Below are 19523 nucleotides of genomic sequence, written 5' to 3'. Positions count from 1 at the left end.
TCCAAAAGTTTACAACTACTACATATCAGAATCAATTAGAGTTAGAATTAAGCATTCCAAAATACAATCTAAACTAATATTCCGAATAACATTAGAGCCAGTCTAGAACAATTCTAGACAATACCCATAGTGAAATACAAACCAAAATAAATATTGAGATGACCCACGCATTTATATAAGATGAAAATTAAACTTAGATGATCAAATTCTTAAAATCTCGACTTTTATCGACCTTCGTAATTTATTAAATCTAAAAATATCAAAATTTTTCGACTTAACCTTACTATTAAACTAAACCTAAGATATAATTCGCTTAATTTATAGCATTTTAGATGGTGAAGATGATGAAAAAAAGAAAATACTAATGAAAATGGAAAAAGAAAAGTACTGATGTCACTTTATTTTTACCTTACGAGATGCAGTAAATATGGGAAAGTTTATGGAAAGAGATTCTTTTTTTCAGTTAAATTTCGTTACTTATTACAGTAGTTTTGTTTTGAGCCAATGAATTTTTGCAATGAGCAATGGCACCTTGAATAGCACTTTGGAGTTCTTCCATTGACGACCGATCCGGGTAGTGCATCATGCCGCCAACGCTACCGACCCGACCCGTATTGATGCTCGGAAACCCATTTCGAGAAAGCACCCCAGAGTGGCTCGGCGATGACCTCATGGATGATGGGCAGCTCGAAATGCAGCTTCTCCTTCTTGGGTACCTCAAGTTTCCCGAGAAAGAGTGAGAAAATCCACCGCCATTGTTGTTTTCTTTGACAGATCTCTCTGGTTTGATCGAGAATGAAGCTGGAAATGATGTTGTTGTTGACAAAGTTGAAACCGATTCAACTCCTCCCATTTTTTCATCTTGCTTAAGTGATAGTTTCTCGTATAATGGCTTCACTTTCTTCAAATATTTGCTTATTACTCGTTTCGCCGTCGTGCTTATTTTTTTAACCGACGAAGGAGTTGCCGCCATGTTTACCTGGTCAAGCTTCTTGTTGTTTTCCTTGTTGAACACCGAAGAGAATCTAGACAAGGAGAAATACTTGTTCTTCTTGATTTGTTGTTGTTGGTTCCCTGTATTGTGAAGTACCCTTTTGAGACCGTCGTCATCGGAGACGGAGCTAGGCCTGGAGGAACCGCAATCGGCGGAGAGCAAAACTAGGTCACTGGAAAAAGAAGAATGGGAGTCATTGGAACTGCTGGCGGTGGAGTCACGAGAGGCAGTGGCTGCGGAAGAGGAGGAAGTGCTGGAGGAAGCTAAGAGGAGGGTACGGACCATGGAGAGACGAGGAGAAAGGTGGAGAGGTAAGAGCTGGCCTTTGTAGAAGAGGTCGTCGGCTGGACATAGGGAGGAAGAGGTGGCGGCGCGTGGGGAAAGGGAGATGGTGAACTCAAAGTCGGAAGAGGAAGATGAAGAGAAAGAGTGGGAAGGAGATGAGGGTAGTGTTTGAGATCTTGAACCTATTTTCTCTCTTTTCTTCCCCATAACCAAGATCTTTCAAAAGCTTATCTTAGCCTAGCTTAGCTACATATATATGTATATGTATATGTACATATATCAATCAATCATTAGTAATATTGGGTTAAGGTCAAGGGATATCCTAAATGAAAGAGAGATGATAGAACTGAGATGGGGTTTTACTTATATTATGAATGATGAGTTGAGGAGATTGGAAGAAGGAAAAGAAAGAGATGCATCATTTTCCTTCTTTGCTTTGTGTTTGACTTCACGCCACTTGCTCCGACATTAGTTTTTACGCGCCTTGTTTTAGTAGATAAAAGGTATAATAATAAATTTAGCCCCTAATATTTATATCACTTGTCAATTTAGTTCTAATTTCTTTTATCAAACTTTCATCATTAACCTTTTAACTATTATCATCATAATCCACATGGCTTCATTTTACATTTATTTTTTTAATTACACAAACAGTTATATTTATTAATATGAAATTAATAAATTATTTTTTATTAAATTAAAATGTATGTAATTCTATCGCGTTAAATTTTATATATTGCTTTAAACATTAGATTAAAATTCAGCTGTGGTTTTGTGATTTATCTCATCCACTAAAAGAACCAGATATTAAGTGTTAAATAATTTTGTCAATTTATATTATATTCATGTATTTTTTATAAGTATAATTGTTTTAAATTATCTTATAATTTTATTATTTATATAAAATCTAGTATATTATTTATAGGCATAATTGGTAATATTATTATTGTGACAACTAAAAAAATGTAGGTTCAAGCACTTTGAACACATTTTTTCTTCCTATTTAAGGGTGTAGAAGTAAGCTTTATATAAAAAAAATATATTTATCCATATTATATTATATTTTAAATCATAATTTTTTGTCAAATAAAGTTTAGATTAAAATATGTCATAAGTTCATAGTTTTAATAAATTTAGAATTTAGTCATTTTACTTTTTAGATTTCTCAATTTAAATCCAATTGTTAACACAATTAATTTTTTTGTCAAATTTATTGGTGTGACATTTTGATCTAAAAAAATATTAGTAACTATTTAACTTGGGTCTAAATTCTTAGAAATAAAAATATAAGGACTAAATTTTAAATTTGTAAAGAATATAAGAATTTATAACCTAAAATTTAATATGGGTGAGATATTTGAGGAGTGGAAAGGGTTGTTTTGGTTAGGGGGGAAGTGGTGTGAGATGGATAGGGTGATGGGATCTTTAAATCAAGGATCACATGGTCATGTCAATAATTTCGGGGTTTAGGTATCAAAGACAATTTAAAACTCTTTTTAATGTTACATAAATATCATTTGTGATTACTTATTATATTTTAACTTCACTTTTTTTGTTCTTTTGTAAGTACTTTGTTTAAGTGGTGGGAAAGCATATTGTATTCTAAAAAAAATAAGGGTAGTTTTTTTTACCACTTTTTTTTTTGGTTTTTACCTCTTAATTCATAACCCAAAATATATTTATAAAAAAAGTTAATTTCTTTTAATTTTGTCAATGTGATATACACGTAGATTGATATAGATATTACGTTAGTAATTAATTAAAATTTTTAAATATAAAAAATATAAAAATTGTGACATATACATGGGTGTTACATTAATAAAGTTAACATATATTATTTTAAGGTGATTTGATAAATAATATAAATTTAAAAGTTAAAAAAATAAAGAATTAAATAAAAGACTAAAATAAATATTTTTATTAAAAATGACTGCCACAAACCTCATTAAAACCCACCATAAAAATTCTTTGGGTTTTTTAAAAATATATGTATATTTAAAAATTAAATTAGTAAAATTTTATTATTAATTGGATTGAGATAAAAGTAATATAGTAAATGCACGTTGATGTTAAAACAGTAATTAACATTGATTTCGTTTTTCTGTGGCAATGTGAGCATAGTGTGGGAGGGGAACAGTCATGTGCTGTGTGCTTGTAAGCAGATAGGTGTCACGTGCCCTAGACGTGAAATATCGGGATCTGCTTGAACTTCAGAGTTTTGATTAAATGTAGTCCATTATTTTTCAAGCCTAATCATTTGCATGTATATGATTTGGGTAAAAGTATGATTGAAGTTTTTTTTTTAATATTATATTATTTTTGGAGTAAATTGATTATCAATATTTTATTGTTGATGTAGCACGATTTTATTTTATATGTTATGTTAATAAATAATAAAAAAATATTTTTAAATATCATAAAAATATAAAAATAAAAAGAGATTATATTTTTCTCAATTTTTCAAAAAAATTATAAAAACTAAATAAACTAGAAAAGAATTTTAATTTTTTTAGAAATTTTAAAAATTTAAAATTTCCAATATAGATTAAAATGTTTTTGAAATTGTTGTATCTGCTGTTTAGGGAGATACCAACTAAAAAAATACATACAATAGAAATTTATGTTCAAACTTGATTCGTATAAGGAAACCATTATCTATGCAAACTCAAATCCATTCGAATTTCTATTTAAAAAAAATTAACATTTTCTAATATAGTTCATTTGATGTGCTTTCATTTCGCAAGTTTAAAGTTCAAACTTCTTGTGATACTAACTATTATCAATCTATTGACCAACTAGTTTGCCAAGTCCTGAACCACATTTTGTATGGGTTTGCACATGCATAGTACTCACACATCCGTAATATAGGTGAACCCAATATAAGGACGTGTTATATGTAATATGAGTTCGCCTACACATGGTGCGAATCTACTTTGAGTATATATGTATTATCTTTAAGGTAGGGTATGTGTCATCATACATAGAGACTTACTTAACATGTCACATTTATGAACAATAATCGTATCATATAAATACACAGGATTAATCCATCTAAAAAGATACACAAAATACCACTCAACAAACATATTATTAAAAGTTTTTGTCCTCTAGATTACATGTTAGTCTATATGTCCTTCAATTCAATTTTGGCAGCAGAGTACCAAGCATGTAAAGCTGGCAGAGTGTTAAGGCATACCATATTTTTTATCAAATACATTTGTACCTTTTTTTTGATGAATCATGAAAATTGTTATCAGCTATTTATTGAAATCAAAATTAATCTAAATTTCCTCAAATAAGAGAATAAATTTTCAACTTGTGACTACTTTAATGGAATTAAGTGATAGTAGATGATTACAATTTAACAAATTATATTAACTCTTACATATGTGTGGTTTGTTTGATTAAATGTATGAATCGAGAGTACATATAGTAAATAAATTAAATTGGGTCAATTGATTTACATTTAAGCTTTTAAGAAGGAAAGTTTTAGACGAAGAGTTTTGTTACCTAGTGAATTAGGAAACTTATATCACAACTTGTACTCATTGAGAATAGTGGATTAACTCTCTCGAAAAAGGTCTTGCAACAAGATTGAGTAAAAAAATTGACCTGAAGCGAATTATTTGGACAATTTATAGAATGAAAGTTCAAAAACCACAATTACCCGAAATCGAATCGAATTATGTTTTTTATTTAATATATAATTAATTTTAAATTTGTATGATATAAGAATAAAAATTTTATATCTAAAACAGCGAAAATAATTTAAAAGATCTTGAAATTTTAATGTTTTTTAAAAGTATTTATGAAAATGACCTTAAAATTTTGTCAAATAATATTCAAAAGTCACAAAATAAAATTTATTTTATTAAAATAAATCTAAAAAATCAAAACAAAAAATTAATATAAAAAAATTAAAACTAAACTAAATTAACGATTTAAAAAATCTAAAAAAAATTAAATCGGATCAAACTGATATCACACTTATTTTGTAAACATACAAATTTTTTAAACTACGCTAACAAACATAAATTTAGAATAATATTTGATAGACAATGATGAACTGACTTCCATATTTAATTATTACTTGGACAAATGCTACAATTTCTTAAATTTCAAGGCAGGTACGCAAGCTCAATAGTCGACTAACATGGCCCTATATTATACCCTAAATTTAATTGTTTAAATGGAGTTAATCATAAGAAAAATATAAATTGTACAAACTTTATTCATCATATTATTAAAAAGATAGTGAGTTAGAAAGAAATCTACTGGAGGTCGAAATTTTTATTATTAAAAAGATAGTGAGTTAGAAAGAAATCTATTGGAGGTCGAAATTTTTATTTTATAATGTTTTATAATTTTTGAATCTTTTATATTATTTGTTTACGTGATATATTACAAAATAATACCATGTTAGTATTGAAAGAACAAGAATTAATTTATTCTAAATAAAGGAGTATGTGTTAAATTGAATAAATATGTAAATGATGAGGACTAAAATTATTATATAAAACTCTAAAATTAGCATTTAATGACGTAATTTTAATAGAAAAATTATTTTGCAACTTAATCTAACATTTGAGGATTAGTTACTCGTTATTTAATAAAGGGACCGGAATGCAATTTGAAGAATAGTATAAAAATTGATATGATGCTATTTTATGAAAACTAAATTCATAAATGATAATTAAGATGGGCAGTAAAAGCTTTTAAAATGAAAACTGATAAGTTAATTTATAAATAGATTATTTAGAAGGATTTAATATGATTTAAGGGTTAAAAATATTTCGGATAAATATTAAAATTATACATTAATTTTGATATAATTTATAATGTTATACACAAATTTTAATTTAGTACATTTGTATATATCAAACTTTAAATTTAGGTTAATTTTCACATTTCATTAATCCCGTTATCAATGTGGCACAGTTTTTTATTAAGTCATTTGTATACAATTTGCAATGTATACACGTGAGTTCAAAAAATTATATTTTGACCCCTAAAATAAAAAAATGTTTAATCCCTTAAAAATGATGAAATAATCACTTGATTATTACAGCCTCACTTGATTTAAGATCTATATAATTTAATTTTTCATTACAAAAAATAAATCTCATACCATTACTGCTAGAGCTGGAAATAAATATATATCCTTTAAGAAGTAATTTCTTTTGGTGAATTATAAGAGAAGAGTAAAACTTTAAGAAGAACGTAATTAGCACGACTCAAACTTAGATCACACCTGGAGTGATGAACACCCTGACCATTACACCGGCACATAATTCTCCTTCAACTAGTAACATACATATTCATATTCATGATTAATAGGAATCATTGAGAAAAAAAATGATAAAAGCCAAATGCCTTAATAAAGGAGCTGCTCAGCAATATAACAAATATTATTCCATGAGAAATACATGTCTCTCTCTGCAGTGTAACAAATGACATTATAGAAGTATATCAACCATTCCACATATAACAAAAATCAATCTAAAATTTTGTTCAATAAAAACCTGATACAAAAACTGCAAAACCAGCCATTGCTAAACAAAGCTTAGTGATTAGACTCCCCTTGGAAGCTCTCAAGGAGATACCGCTGCTTGGCGAAGGTGCAGGACTACCGGCAGATGGAACTGAAGCGGCTGTTGATCCCTCGGGAGCTGTAGTCGGAGCTGTATCGGATGTGCGAAGCACGTTGATGTCGACTTTCTGACCAGCTTGACAATGTCCAGGAGCACCACAGATGAAATAGTGGTGACCTTTAGTGGTAATGTTGATGGTGTCATTGCCAGAAGTGTAGGTAGCCAAAGGGGCCGAGGCATTGCAGGCTTTGTACATAGGATGGGTTACTCGCATCACGTTGTGAAACTGAGCATTGTACTCAAAACCTATATGCATGCGCATTAACATATTGCTATATCATTCAATCAACATATATATCAAGAAGAACTGATTGAAAAATGGATAAATTGTTGCCAAATTCTTTTATACAGAATTGCACCAGAATTATAAAAATAATAATTAAACAGGGTATATTTTTAAAATGGGTTAATATAACTTGCAATATCTGAACTTCACAATTAGGTTCATTTTTGTATCTATACTCTTTTTTCACTTTTATACTTAAACTTTGCAACTAGGTCTAATTTGGCCTTTAAATTTGGTAAAAATAAAAGTTTGATGATGTGGTACTCTGAGATTATGCTACATTATCAAATTTTGATGGAATCTAAATTTAATGACCTAAATGGACCTAATTACCAATTCAGATACCAATGTGGACCTAATTACCAAGTTTAGGGATTAAAAGTTATATTAACCCTTTTTTGATATAATTAAAATATCTATATCTGTTTTAACAGTTCATGATGCCCCTTTGAAGACTCATGACTACCCTGCTAACAATATATCTAAAACCTGAATTCTCTCTTTTGGTGCAATGCGGTAAAAATAACATAGAGGTCTTTGTATTAGAAGTCAAATTACATTTTTTCCCTTCTACTTAAAAAATAGAAAAATTAATCATTGTACATTAAATCAAAGAACAAATTGGTCTTTTTTTTTGTAAAAATTTCATCCATTTATAATGTTAAAAACTATTATTGATGATAGAATATTCAGAAAGTGACACATTGCCACGTGTAATCATGCTGACACATGGGAGTTAGTTTTTAACAATAAAAATGGATGTAATTTTTACAAAAAAACTAATTTACTCATTGATCATGGATGGATTATTTTATCATTTTTTGAGTAAAAAGAGATACAATAAAAATTAACTTTTAATTAAGAAGCATCCATATTGTATTTTTACAGTGCAATGCCTTCCCGTACCAAAAATCCCAAACATTTGAACCAGCTTTAATAAACAGAAAATAAAATAGGTGAGAGCTGCTTTTAAAAGAACAAAGCTAGTGTAAGTAATAAACCCAGTAAATGGAATAAGCCAAAGATGAAAAATGGGGGCAAAAATAAGCTAAATATTCAAAGATCATCTATAACATCAAGGAGAGACTAAGAACTTAAAAGGGAAACTTACGAATAATGTCACCAACTTGGAAGGTTTTAGTAGCAGACCATTGTTTGTAGTCAAGGTTGCCAATGGAGGTCCAACCAGCACTGTCTCCAACCTTGTAAACAGCTGCATGGGAGAACTGCAACAAGGCAACAACAGCCGTCACCGCCAAAACAATCTCAGCCGCACCTCTCTTTGAAAAACCCATGGTTAAACTGGCAATTCAACCCTGAGAAAGGATAAGAGGGATCAATAAGTGTTTTGTTTTTGGCTGGATTTGTGAGGATGGGAATGGATGCTTTCTCTCATGGTGTGTATATATATATATCTTTTGGACCAACTTTAGTTTGGTCGTGGAGGCATCTTAAATTTTATGTTTTTTTTATAGAAAGGTCCCGACTTTCAGGTATTTATGATAATAGTCACCTCTTTTATGCCAAATTGACAAGACTCATCATCTCATCTCTGTTATTAGATTCAGAGATTAATAATGTTAACAGATTCATGAAAATTCACATCACTTTAACGCAACATCAAATATTATTATACATTAAAAAAGAAAAAAAGGATCGAATTTATGTCAAATTAAAATAGAGGAATTAAATCTCTGATTTCAACACAATAAAGGGATTAAAACCGAAATTAGACCCTTTCTTTTGTTGGCATATCATCATTGATGTTCCCTTCTCCCTCAACTGTTTTAACCTCTAGAGGACACAATGCTTGAAACGCTTGAAAGGAAAGAATGTTGGGAGAGGGTGTTGTTGCTATTGCTGTTGGGTGAGTTGTAGAAATATATATATATAGATTTGCAGATACAAGAATTAAACTAATCAATGTTGTTCACATTCAGACAAAGAGTGTTAGATTGTAATGATGTCCCTCATTTGCACTAATCTTTATATTCGTTAGTGGTAGGTGCTATGATAACATAGTGTTCCCAAATTCAAGTATACAATTTCATTTCTCTTTCTGTCTTGTCCCTTTGCATAAAAAAGAAATGGATTCTACTCTCTTATACTGTAGATTTATATATGGCATACATTAGGAATGTTTTAAGTCTTTGAAAGTGTAAAGACCCTTTAGCAATTTGACATTATAGATTTTCTCCCTTTGCTTCAAAATCAACCTTCAATTAAAATGTAATCACAAATTTCTTAATTATGATAAACATTATCGATAAAAAGAATTAGAATCGTAATTATTTCAGAAAGATTGATTTTTAATCGTAATTTTTTCAGAAAGATTGATTTTTTTTTCCTTATAGCAACCATTATACATCAAAGATCCAAAACGACAATAATTACTCAAGCATTTCGATGGTTCATATATGAAATAAATATGTATTTTCTATAGTAACGAGATGTTTACAACTGGGAAGTTGGATCAAAACCATTAGCATGCCCATTTTTCTTTGCAATGTCACCATTGGTAACATCTGCTACCTCATCATCATCCATGAATCTCTTCCAAAACCAGTGTTGCTTCCACACTCTCTCCGTCATCTCTTCAATCGGGATGTTTTTTGTTTCAGGGATAAGGAACAATGTAAAGATGGACATAATCACGACCCAACCGGAGAAGAACAAGAAGATTCCGTACTTGAAATGACAGAGCATTGAGAGGAAAGCCTGAGCTATGACAAAGGTGAAGAGCAGGTTGACACAGACCGTTACACTCTGCCCGGCCGATCGGGTCTCGAGGGGGAATGTTTCACTAGGGATGAGCCACCCAAGAGGTCCCCAAGACCATGCAAAGGCTGACACAAAAGTGCATATCATAACAACTACTAGGATTGCAAAACCTTTGTGGAGATCGTCAGAGTGATCTTTAACCTTGAATGCTAGTATAATTGCTATGATTACTTGAGAAATAAACATTTGGACACCGGCTTCGAGTAACAACACACGACGGCCTACTTTGTCGACCGAGTAAATGGATACGACGGTAGATAACACATTGACAGCGCCGGTTATAACAGCAGAGTAAAGTGCAGCATCATTGCCAAATCCCAATGTGTCAAACAAGACCGGCGCATAAAACATGATAGCATTGATACCTGTACATTGTTGGAAAATCTGTTCCAAGTAACCAACACCATAAAAATACAGACATATCAGTAAGAGTTTTACGACCCGACAAGAAAAATAAGCAACACGAAGCCAAAATTAAGCACTAACCTGCAAGGCAACTGCGATGACAAGTTGGGGTCGGTTCCTACGTTTAAGGAGATTCCTGAAAGGATGTTTCACTTCTTTAGCTATACGACTTGCCTCGACAAGTTCCAGGAATTCAGGCTCAATCTTATCGGTGCCCCGAATCTTTCGGAGAACGGCCTTTCCTTCATCGAGACGACCTCGCTCGATGAGACTGTTAGGACTGTCGACCACCAAGAGAGCCCCCACAGTTAGGAGAAGTGCTGGAATGCCGGCTAATCCTAATGATAGTCTCCAACCCCATCCCCCTGTGATTCTGTCGTTCCAAAGCAAAGCAATGAATGATTGTGATCAGCAGAAAAAGGAAAAAATGAACACATTATTATTAATATTTTCCAAAACGTGGAAATTGGTTAATGATTAAGAGCAATGGGGTCTCCTTCAAAAATGGTGTTAATTATTTCATTCATATATCACAGTTTCAAGGCAATTGACGCAACATATTTGCTCGAATGGCAAAAAAAAAAAAAAATCCCCCAATGATGAAACATTAAATACATAAAATTAAAAGAGTAAATGAGAAGAAAGACGAGGCATACTTAGCAGTCCCGTAGTTGACAAGACTGGCAAAAAGAATTCCAATAGTGACATTAAGTTGGAATAATATGTTTAACCCTCCACGTATTCTTGTAGGTGCAATCTCTGAGAGAAACAGTGGCACAGCCTGTATTTAATAAAAATAAGAACAAAAGTAATTTAATTAAAACAAATATGAGGCCTAATACAAAATTATTTGAAGGTCGGAAGTATTTATGAGTAATCAACATAATAAAAAATTAATCATTGATTATATCGGATTATAAAAATCTTTTTCAAATTTAATATATGAATAGATGTATTTAAATATCATAGGTAGGTAGGGTTAAAAATTATAACCTAATCTAGATATATTAAAATGATATTTTTATTTTACACTGACACAAATTAAAAGTTACTTAAAAGAATATAATTGGGAACCTTATGGACCTCTACTGTTCCCATCAGCTACAAGATAGTTCTAGTTGAATTTTTGAAGTCCCAAGTAAATACAAAAAACTCAAAAAAATAAACAAATCAAAATTGTACACCATATGACAAGTGAAGATGATGACTAGAAAAACCCAAAAAAGTTCAAACAAGCATCACGTAATTCATAAAAGACTTTTCAAAAGGATTTTTTTTAAAAGGGATAAAAAAAAGATTCTAAGAACAAGAAGAAAAAATGTGAATAAACTTGCTTTTGAAGACTTTATTTAAATATTAATATTTTTTAAAGGATAAATCCAAAGATAAAGATCTTTTTCATATGATGCTTTCTTAAATTAAACCAATAGAGAGCAAAAGAGTCCACACAACTCACAATCACATGTGTTATTTTCAAACCTCAGAATATATTAATATTAAATGTTAAAAAGTTAAAAGTAAACAAAACATTTTGGATTGTGACAAATAATTTTACATTTTTTTCAAACCTACTTAGTTAAATTAATTACATCAATCTAACAAAAGTTGGAATTTAGCACTAAACTTTATGGGACAATATTGAGTGACATATGATGGTCCATTCTTGACTATAGTGGGCACGTGTTGAAGAGTGATTGCTGGGGATGTAAGAATTCTTGGAAAACGTAAAGGATTTTGACTATTAAACCAGATAAATAAACTAAGTTGATCAATAAGGATAAAAATTCAAATGGTGTTATTATCATCCACAACTGAAAATAGTAGCTTAGAAAGGGAACTACACGACTGATTACAACTGCTTTGAAAAGGGAAATTAATGTAATCTAATGATGTCTTCAAGGCTTATCTCAGCTGGGGACAACCTCCAAGCTACAAATTTTACTACTTTCTGTAATTAAGTTCTTATAATGCATATATATATTTATGTGCACAAAATTATGCTTTCATTTGTACTTAAGGGATTATTTAGGTATATTTATGTTACGAGTTCCTGTACTCTGGGACGATCGAAATTTAGTCCACATATTTAATTCAAACAATTAAATTTCACTGTTAATTGACAAGTAGATGGACTAAATTTCTAGAATTAAAAGTAGAGACTAAAATTTCAAAAGTTAAAAAGGTATGTGAACTACGGGCGTAATTAAACTGTGTATTTATGTATTAAGTTAAATATCAGGGATTCGTTTGAATAGAAGTTAAAAGTTAGAGACTCATATAGTACGAATAAAAACGTGAAGGTACTTTATAAAAAAATATTAAAACTTATGTTGGATTATATGATACACACTGATACTAAATAAATTGTATTAAATATAAATTTGTGCGATGCTTATTGAAAGTACCTGATTAGCGAAACCGACACCACAACCGAGCAATATCCTGCCAAAAATAAGCATGGCTAGGTCTTGGGCAGCGGCGTTAAGAACAACACCGGCAATGAAAAAGAAACCGGCGATCAACATGGTGAGGCGGCGACCGAGCCTCCTAGTGGTGTAGGATGCGAAGAAAGTGGCAGTTAAACCAGCCAAATAAAGCGATGAAGTGAACAATTGAAGGCCTTGATTGTCATATTTGCAATAATTTCCATCGATTCCAGGGTTTCTGGTTTTCCGGTAAACAACCGGAAAGAATTTTTTCAAGAAGTCGGGCATGGACGTAACACCACCTACATAAAAAAAAATTAATCAATTCATTTTTTTAAGACAGTGACTTGTTTTAATATTTTATTATTTGGTTTATTACTTCAAGAAATTAACTAATAATCAGGATTTAAATATTTAAAACCTTGTGATAAGGTAAATTATCAGTTATTTTACTTTGTAGAGCTTAAAAACTATTAAAAAAAAAGAAAGAAGAAAATAACACATAGATAGACAAAAAGGTAATTTCATCAAAAATGAACATATTGGAGCCGAACGACAACAGGGCTCCACTAACAACCGTTAACCGACTCTTTCGTCAACGATATATGATGGCAGAGAAATTATGAACTTCCCAAGCTGCTCTTTTCAGTTGAAAAATTGATCCAGAGTCGGTGTTTGGCGGGAGAGAAAAAAACTATTTTCTTTTCCAGGATTAAAAAAAAAAAGCTCTTAAAACCCTCCCAAAAAATATTTATTTATTTAAACGTGTTAAATTATATATCCATTTAAAAAAAAAAGAGTAACGAAGAGAAACATTAAAATAAGCCAAAAAAGATATTTTATTTACAAAAGGAAAGAGGTTGAAACTTGGAATCCCTCTTCATTATTATTACTAAATGAATCGTGTAAATTTCCATGCAAGCACGAAAAAATGAATTACCAGAAACGCCGACGTCGTAACCGAACATGAGGCCTCCGGTGGCTGCCATTATACAGGAAATGATGACTATAGGAGTGATCTTTGCTTCGAATTCCACCCCCGCCGGTGTAACCGAAGAGAATCCACCTGCCGGCATGATTTCTATCTGAATATCAACTAAAACACAAATCTATATATCTCTAATTTTTATTTTATTTTCTAAAAGTGAAGAAGAGAGTTTTCTTTTTTTTTGAAATGAAAAGAATCTGCAATGAAAGGAAGAAGCTTAGGGGGGAGTTTATATAGAAGTAGAGAGTAATAGTTAGACTCACCTGCAAATTGGATGACGTAGTGGGTCACCACCATCAGGATCTTTCCACGTGTCTACGGACTTTTCTAAGTTTTTTTTAAACAAACTATTTGCTGGTTTTCTGATTTTCATTTGACGGCTCGTTAGTCAACCACGGCATTTTAGCTAACGTTAATGGTTTTAATTTGGTCAAATGTTATAAAAGGTCCCTATATTATGCTTTTTTTGGTGAATTTAATCTATCTTCTATTAATTTGTTCCTTTCTAGTTTCTCTCTTTTTTCAAAATATATATATCTTTATTTCCATATTGGATTTTTTTGTACAATTAGACAAATTTAAGGTGCAACTTTCCAAAATTGATGGAGAAAAATTAGCGTCGTGATTGAACACTGCACATTTCTATAATCAAATAATAATAGAGGGACTAAATTTAACAAAAACACATAGTATAGGAACCCTTTATTGAGTGGAAAATTATAATTTATTTGCGATCACATTGTAGAACTTAGAAAAAGAGTGATGATTGAAGGATTTATAAAGCAAAATTGAGTTATTTGTTGTTATTGATAATATTAAATTTGATTTTGTAAGTGTGAAAATGAAGAAGAATTTGGCGTGTTGGGTCAACCTGTTTAAATCATGCATGAGAAAATTGGAAACTGATAAGATCAAATCAAAGACAAGGTTGTTGACTCAGCTAAGGGGTTAAAAACAAAGGGAAGTGGAGGAAAATAAGGAGTTTAATGGCCCATGTTTACGTTTTATCCACTGAATTGGGAAAACGCATTTCGCCATTAAGACCACATAATTACTCTGTTTAGTTTCAAAGAAAACTATCATTAATTCATGGATTAATATTTTATCCCAAAAAAAAGGACGTGAAAATACATATAAATTGGATAATGTATTTAACTAAAGGAAACAGCTTGAATTTTGGAAATAATTCCCCATAGGAAGGTTTAATTCATAATCTGGTGCTTGATTTTGACATTATTTTTTTAATGTGGTATATGTATTTTTTTTTAATTTGATATTTGTATTTGATAAAAATTATATATTTTAGTTTCTAAAGGTAACGATGTTAACTTTTTAGTATTTGATTCGGGTTTTAAAGTTGATTTAATAATAATTCATAATTAGCTAATGATATTAGCAATTAACTTTTTATCAAATCAACCCTAAAACCCAAATTAAATTATATCTATCAGATTATATTTGATAAATTAAATACAAAAATAAATAAATTTACAATTAATACTAAACTTAATCTATTAATAAAATCATGAAAAATTCAAGCATGATAATATTAGAAATTAACTTTCAACAAATTTACCCTAAAACACAAATTAAGAACTAAAAAGCTAACATTGTTACCTTTGGGTACCAAATCGGACCAAAAAATAACACAAGTGTCACATTAGGAATAAAAAAGGATTGTTAGGCATTTATGATCAGCGACTCGAAAACCAGATAAGGTCTGGTTTGCCTACCTACGACCTAGATGGAGCCCACCAGACAGATACATGCAAGCCTTACCGTATGAAGCTCGCAAAGGGTATTCACAAGGGAAGCTCGCGAACCCAACTTGCACAGGTCAAGAGGAGTTCGCAAGAGGAGCTCACAAGTCTTGGCTTGCAGGTTCCCAATGAGTGTGCAGCAAGTAGCCCAAAACAGCACACATGTCCATCATGCATAGAGTATGTTAAGAGCGTCAATTCTATGAACAGTAGCTATGTATATAAATATTCGATTGTCCCCTCTAATAGGACATAACAGAAAATTACTCAACAAGTATTAACCTCAAATACTTAAATGATATATTAAATCTTCTTATAAATTGTAAAATAAACATGAATGATACATTCATCGAACCAAAAGCCACTAATTAAAATTATTATCTATAATTCTATATGTATAATCTCAAACAATTATATTAAATCATGGGACTTTAAAAATATAATATATTAGACAAACTTATTTGGTACATCAATATTGATATAGTTGTAACAACATTAGCATTTATATATTTTATTTTGTTGACAAAAATATTCAACAAATAAAACTAAGGTATATTGTGTGAAATGTCACTTTTGACTTTAATCAAAGGAAAAAAACCTAATAATTCATTTTTTTATGATTTCATAAAATATTTTTAAACTTTATTTTACAAATATAGTCTTAATTTACCTTTTTTTTCAAAATATTATATTTTTATAAAATAAAATTTTAGTAATCCTATGAAATAAATTTAATTGGAAAATAGTTTTAAATAAAATTATTTTATATAAAAAAGTTTCAAACAAAACTTGGAAAATATCAAATAACTATCCATAATTTAGTAAGAGTAATATGAGAAAATTTAAAGTTAGAATTATTTAAAAAAAACATTTCATATTTAAAAAAATAAGAAACAATATATATTTGTTGAAAATAATACTAAAAGAAACGGAGAGAAATTGTAATTCTAAATTTTTAGCAAAAATATTATTGAAAAATAATAATTAAAAGGAATAACTCTGGTACTAAAATATCAATAGAGTGATTGTTAATATTAAGCTTTTCTTTTTCTTTTTTTTTATATTATTTATGTCTTTAATTACATTGGTGTCACAAATCAATTAAATGAAAATATTTATTTAAAAGTCTTATATTTAATAAAAAATAAATATTAATATTATAATATATTCATATTATATTATTTTTATATGGAATATTTATATTTATTATCAATGTATATTATTAATATTAATATTATGTATATTTATTATTAATATGCAATGTAATTTATTATCAATTTTTATGTATAACTAAAATCTCAAAGAAAGTCCAATATGGAATAAGCAAAAATGAAATTTTAGTTTCATTTTTTCCAGATTATTTTAAATTTAAATTTAATCATATTCGTGATATATTATTTATGATTTGTACTTAAATCCGGGATTTTACTTACAAATTCCATAAAAGAAAAAAAAATACTGAAAAAGGTATTTGAATGGAAAAGATGCAAAAAGTTGGGATGAAGAAGAATGTTTTAGGGTTCTTGTTATTCTTCATTTACCTAACACTTTTTTAATTTGGTCCAAGGTGTACAATTAGTTGCAAATTTTGCAACCACAAGGAACAAAGCTATACCAAAATTACAATACTAATAAATATAATTTATATAGTTAAGGTAGAGATTAATTTTCAGAACTGCCCAAATAGTCAATTATAATAAAAAAAAATCTACATTTAAAAAAAAGGGTTAAAAGTAATTTGACAAGAATAGCATTATAGTATCAACAAAATATCAATTTCATACCTTATGGTGTTTTTTTTTTCTTTTGTAGTTTAAGAAAAATACAAAATCAATTATTCCCCTAATATGTTAATAACATTTGATCACTATCAGCGTTGATTTTTATTTAAAAATCAAGATTGGTAGACCGCGGACGATGGAGTGGAAAATTGGAACACAAACAAAAAAAACAAGGGCCTGTCTGAAAAGTCTGAAAACTCAAAGTGGAAAACAGTATATGAAGAAGAAAGGCCTTGCTATGTGGTGGTCCATTCTTCGTTGCAATTTGCAAAAAATTACGAGTTAAAACTACGAGCAAGCAAACCAGGACTCCCATCTTTTTGTGTGGTGGGAGGAAAATTGTTTTGGTTTTTTATTTTGGGTTAATACATTATTTGGTACCTAAGTTTGACTTTAATGTTTAATTTGGTAGTTAGACCAAACGGCATAATATGATTCAATTGATATTTGACATGTACGATGTAGTAAAAATACAAAAGTACTTAATTGGGTAAAAAAAGATTAAGTTACTGAATTAAACATTAAAGCCAAATTTAAATACCAATTAGAGACAAAACAAAATAAATAATTAATATGGAATGTTATTATTTTTGTTTTGGCCTGGGAAACAAATTAATAATTGTTCAAGTGTACAATCTTTAACGCCGCAAGAAAAAGAAGAAAATAAAAACAAGGCTTCACAAAGTTGAATCGTGATGTAGTTGACATCATATATGGTAATAAAATTTTGGATTGAAATCTCCAATTTTCTCATAATTTTAATTGGATTGATATAGACATTCACATAATTTTTGTGGCAGGTACTGTTAGTCAACTCTATATAGATGTTTAGCAAAAAAGAAATTAAGAAATTGTTACTTTTAAATTTAAATTTGAACATGTAATTTTTTGTTGATTTATTATATATAACTTGTTGATTTTTATCTCAACGATTTAAAGTAATTTTTTAAATGTGTGATAATCAAATTCTAAAAAATAAAAACCGAAGAATTAAATTCTCGATTTTTAATAAAAAAATGAACTTCACTACAGTTTATATATCGTGCAACTTCACAATCATTGGAGCATAAATTGAGGAAGGAAACCTCAAATGTGGTTGAAATGCAGCCAAGCAAAGAAAAGTTAATGTTTCGCATGAACCACAAAAGTTGGAACAGATCTTACACTCCAAAAATTCAGTCTTATATATGATCATGATTCAGGAATGCTGATCAAGAAACAACCAAAATAAACTTTGACTCAAAACACCATTTCTTTCTTTTCCTCTAAATCATCATGTACTAGGAGAAACCCCCAAAAATACTAGAGTATATTGATTGTCCTAAAGATAGTGGTACTTGTGGCAAAAAAAAAAAACTTTTACAGGGTATTGTAGATTGTATATAGTTCTTATAAATTAAGATAGCATGCTGAAAATAAATCTCTAAAATTACGCATCAATCAAATCACATGATATTATATAGAAAATATAAAGATATTAACTATTAAACCACTCAAAAGCATATCTTGTAAATAAATAAATAAATATAATCACAATTAACTCCTTCCAGTTTCCTTACTTGATAAAGAGTACTCTTCCATTTTTACCATAAAATTATTTGAGATTATGGAATTAATGAAAAGATGTCAATTAAGTATCTACATCTCAATTACTAAAATAAAGTTATAAGGACACCGACTTATAGTAGTTTATGTGCATCTTAAAGATACCTTCATAAGTAGCTAACATTTTTATATTTATAATAATTTTTATGCTAGTCGATTGATTTTTAATTCGATTGGTATGAGCATTACCCTCTTATTTATAGATTTGAAGGAGCTATAAATAGTTTTAGACATTGTATAAAATGAGCAGAATCAAAAATTATAATTAGCTTCTAATAATAATAATAATTCTTATGCTATTGCAATAGTTGATAATGTGATAGTTTCAATTATGGATGAAAACGTGCTCAACTACTAATAAAATTTAAATCTTTTTAAGTTTCACAAAATATAATAATTATATTTTTAGATTATTTAAAACACTAATCATTCAATTTAAATTATTTCAGCACAAAATTTTTAGCTTTGACTTTTAAAATCATTTAACTTTATTTTGTTAACTCGAATTATAAAAAAAATAAATTTTAATTTCATTAATATGTTTGTTAAGAAATAAATTTG

General features: G+C 29.4%; 3 protein-coding genes across 3 annotated transcripts; all 3 read right to left on the bottom strand.

The window, feature by feature from the left end:
* LOC107928434 (probable membrane-associated kinase regulator 1) lies at positions 1-1754 on the bottom strand. Its single transcript, XM_016859672.2, has one exon. The coding sequence runs from the start codon at positions 1484-1486 to the stop codon at positions 464-466; it is 1023 nt and encodes a 340-aa protein (XP_016715161.2). The 5' UTR covers positions 1487-1754; the 3' UTR covers positions 1-463.
* Positions 1755-6653: 4899 nt separating this feature from the next.
* LOC107928466 (mavicyanin) lies at positions 6654-8641 on the bottom strand. Its single transcript, XM_016859708.2, has 2 exons — positions 8328-8641; positions 6654-7176 (listed from the first exon to the last, which is right to left on the bottom strand). The coding sequence occupies exons 1-2, from the start codon at positions 8509-8511 to the stop codon at positions 6791-6793; spliced, it is 570 nt and encodes a 189-aa protein (XP_016715197.1). The 5' UTR covers positions 8512-8641; the 3' UTR covers positions 6654-6790.
* Positions 8642-9542: 901 nt separating this feature from the next.
* On the bottom strand, positions 9543-14021 carry LOC107928606 (sugar transport protein 13). The gene is made up of 5 exons (XM_016859862.2): positions 13769-14021; positions 12808-13130; positions 11059-11183; positions 10484-10775; positions 9543-10381 (listed from the first exon to the last, which is right to left on the bottom strand). The coding sequence occupies exons 1-5, from the start codon at positions 13902-13904 to the stop codon at positions 9671-9673; spliced, it is 1587 nt and encodes a 528-aa protein (XP_016715351.1). The 5' UTR covers positions 13905-14021; the 3' UTR covers positions 9543-9670.
* Between the last annotated feature and the right edge of the window lie 5502 nt (positions 14022-19523).

The sequence above is a fragment of the Gossypium hirsutum genome, chromosome A09, assembly GCF_007990345.1.
Source record: "Gossypium hirsutum isolate 1008001.06 chromosome A09, Gossypium_hirsutum_v2.1, whole genome shotgun sequence".
In the NCBI taxonomy this organism is placed as follows: domain Eukaryota; kingdom Viridiplantae; phylum Streptophyta; class Magnoliopsida; order Malvales; family Malvaceae; genus Gossypium; species Gossypium hirsutum.
Note: the sequence above shows the minus strand (reverse complement) of the source record. Positions and strands in the feature narration are given on the sequence as shown.